At 54.9% G+C, this 3,289-nt stretch overlaps 1 protein-coding gene across 1 annotated transcript; it reads left to right on the top strand.

Moving 5' to 3' along the window:
• Positions 1-732: 732 nt before the first annotated feature.
• Positions 733-1,107, top strand: LOC116370880 (histone H2B). Its single transcript, XM_031819895.1, has one exon. The coding sequence runs from the start codon at positions 733-735 to the stop codon at positions 1,105-1,107; it is 375 nt and encodes a 124-aa protein (XP_031675755.1).
• The last annotated feature ends 2,182 nt before the right edge of the window (positions 1,108-3,289 follow it).

The raw sequence follows: 3,289 nt of genomic DNA, 5'->3' as shown, positions 1-3,289 counted from the left end.
CCGTGACGCCGTCACCTACACCGAGCACGCCAAGAGGAAGACCGTTACGGCCATGGACGTGGTCTACGCTCTGAAACGCCAGGGACGCACCCTGTACGGTTTCGGCGGTTAAACGCACTCTTTTCGGAACGTCAACATCCCGACTTGAACCCAAAGGCTCTTTTAAGAGCCACCCACATCCGCTTCAAAAGGGCCAAATCCATTGTAGGAAACCATGAGCCACTCTTGAGTGGACAGGGAGGGAGTGTTAAATGACAGGAGGCTATGTTCAGTACAGTCGTATTAAACCACGAGCCACTCTGAGTGGACGGGGAGGGAGTGTTCATGACAGGAGGCTATGTTCAGTGCAGGCTTTGCGTACAGTCGTATTACGAGACACCTGAAATAAAGGCACCACGCCTGGGAAATCCCCACCAAGTCCAAAAAGGGGTGCCTTATGTCTGGCCATTGCATGGATCTTTTTTTGAAACACACCATTCCCCACCAGTGACAGAGCATAGGCTATGGAATAAGGGGGGGGGGGGGGGGGGGGACAGGTCTTTGTTAGGGAAGCAAGCCTCTGAGTGGAAGGCTCTTATGCGCGCTCAGCTCCACTGGGCAAATGGCAGGGGCGCCTATGAGAAAGCAGGGGTGTGTCCACGGCCGGCGAATTAGCTTAGCTTCGTCTTCATAAGACGGAAAGGGCTCTCCACCCCCTCATTCGTTTGTGAGAAGCAACGAGACACCAGCATCATGCCCGAGCCAGCAAAGTCCGCGCCCAAAAAGGGCTCCAAGAAAGCCGTCACCAAGACCGCAGGGAAAGGCGGCAAGAAACGCCGAAAGTCGAGGAAGGAGAGCTACGCCATTTACGTGTACAAAGTCCTGAAGCAGGTCCACCCCGATACCGGCATCTCCTCCAAGGCCATGGGAATCATGAACTCGTTCGTGAACGACATCTTCGAGCGTATCGCCGGAGAGTCGTCTCGCCTGGCCCACTACAACAAGCGTTCCACCATCACCTCCAGGGAGATCCAGACCGCAGTGCGCCTGCTGCTCCCCGGAGAGCTGGCCAAGCACGCAGTGTCCGAGGGCACCAAGGCCGTGACCAAGTACACCAGCTCCAAATAAACAGCGCATTTGGAGTGCTGTAGTAACCCAAAGGCTCTTTTAAGAGCCACCCACCCTGTCAGTGAAAAAAGCAAATCCATGTGTGTGTGTGTGGAGGACATGTGTCCAATTGTGGGGAGGGGGGGGGGATAAAGGATGCTGACATGAACAGGGTAGGAATGTGTGCATGCCAGTAGAACACAGTGAGGGGGAGTCCAATGACTGGAGCCTGTATCACTTTAGGCCGTAGCAGGGACCCTCTGCACACATGAAGAACAGTCTCCGAGCAAATGATGTCACCGATTGAAACTAGCCGTTCCACCTGTACAAGAGGGGGGGGAGGAGGAGGAGAAGAAGAGCCTCCAAATCTCTCTCTCTCTCTCTCTCTCTCGGCCTATATCAGGGCGAACAAGCACATGGGGCGCCAGCCTCCATAGCGCCGGCCGCACAGCCAGACACCAAGACCCACAGACACAAAGACCGGCACGAGTCACGCTGCGGAGTCAAGCGAGGAAGGACTGCGAGAGAGAAGGGCACAAAAGCCTATCTCGGCCTGTTCACAGACAGACGAGCTGAGTGAGCTCAACTACTTTGGCCCTCACCTCATCTGCTTTTGAAAGAGACACACAGAGAGAGAGACCACCTAGCAGAAGAAAAAAACACACACTGTGCACAAAGAGCAGGCTCCAAATCCAACTAAAGGACTAATAAAACATCACACACAGTGTATTATTTCCTGTGCCTCCTGGACACATGACGAATACAAGGTGAAACTAGTCTCAGCCAGGCCTCACAAGTGCATGTGTTTTAAGGTCCCCAAAAGAGCTCTCCTTTAAAACACCAAGGAGCACATCAGGGGACGCCAAACCATTTGATTCCCTTGCCAGACATCTCGGCTCACTCCACAATCAATGGTGCTCGCAATCGGATGCACTTTTAGGCCATTTAGGAGACAAATAGCACAGGAAAAGCAGTGCGCACCGCTCCACCCGACAGTCGAACGGTGAGGTTTTGAGCGAGTCGCAGCAAAATGCACGGGGCTTCTGCAGCCCACATGACTTTATTCTGAACGGACACAAGTCTGCTCGCTGGGCCGTTCGCTTTTGGGCCAAAAACACGGCTCCGTCGGTGACTTTTGGCCCGATATTGGCGACCAGAAAACACAAGTGAAAGAGCATTTGGCCAGCCCGGAGAAGCCGAGCTGGGTGGCTTGAGTCTACATGGTTCTCATGTCGCGTTTAAGGCCAGCCCCCTGCACGGTGTAGAGCTTCAATAGCGCAGAGCAGCGTCTACAGCAAAGTACTCCTCCTCACAGACTACCGTAGTGTTGTAAGTGTGTGTGTTTACCGGACCGAACGACAGACATGGCAGAAGTCGCACCAGCACCCGCCGCCGCCACGCCGGCCAAGGCACCCAAGAAGAAGGCAGCAGCCAAGCCCAAGAAAGCGGGACCCAGCGTAGGCGAGCTCATCGTCAAGGCGGTGTCCGCCTCCAAGGAGAGGAGCGGCGTGTCCCTGGCCGCGCTCAAGAAGTCTCTGGCGGCAGGCGGCTACGACGTGGAGAAGAACAACTCCCGTGTCAAGATCGCCGTCAAGAGCCTCGTCACCAAGGGCACCCTGGTCCAGACCAAGGGCACCGGTGCCTCCGGCTCCTTCAAGCTCAACAAGAAGGCCATCGAGGCAAAGAAGCCCGCCAAGAAAGCCGCAGCCCCCAAAGCTAAGAAGGTGGCCGCCAAGAAGCCCGCCGCCGCCAAGAAGCCCAAGAAGGTAGCAGCCAAGAAGGCCGTGGCCGCAAAGAAGTCCCCCAAGAAGGCCAAGAAGCCCGCTACACCCAAAAAGGCCGCCAAGAGCCCAAAGAAGGTGAAGAAGCCCGCCGCAGCGGCCAAGAAAGCGGCCAAGAGCCCCAAGAAGGCTACCAAGGCAGTGAAGCCCAAAGGCGCCAAGCCAAAGGCAGCCAAGGCCAAGAAGGCAGCCCCCAAGAAGAAGTAAACCTATTCCAAACAGTGTTCTTTCTACTCGACACATGTTGTTACCACAAAAGGCTCTTTTAAGAGCCACCCACCTCTTTCCATAAAAGCGCATGTCATTCCATGTACGTCCTACCTACCTACCTACCTGTGGTGCAAAAGATATGAAATGAATGACTTACGCACCACATGTTCGAGTGGCTAAATGGCTTTACATTTGTCACTCAAGAGTGCAGC

This window comes from Oncorhynchus kisutch, unplaced genomic scaffold, assembly GCF_002021735.2.
Source record: "Oncorhynchus kisutch isolate 150728-3 unplaced genomic scaffold, Okis_V2 scaffold2817, whole genome shotgun sequence".
NCBI classification, from domain to species: domain Eukaryota; kingdom Metazoa; phylum Chordata; class Actinopteri; order Salmoniformes; family Salmonidae; genus Oncorhynchus; species Oncorhynchus kisutch.
Note: the sequence above shows the minus strand (reverse complement) of the source record. Positions and strands in the feature narration are given on the sequence as shown.

Bases quoted from the DNA above. Each gene is read 5' to 3' on its own strand.
- LOC116370880 (XM_031819895.1), top strand. From the start codon at position 733: ATGCCCGAGCCAGCAAAGTCCGCGCCCAAAAAGGGCTCCAAGAAAGCC.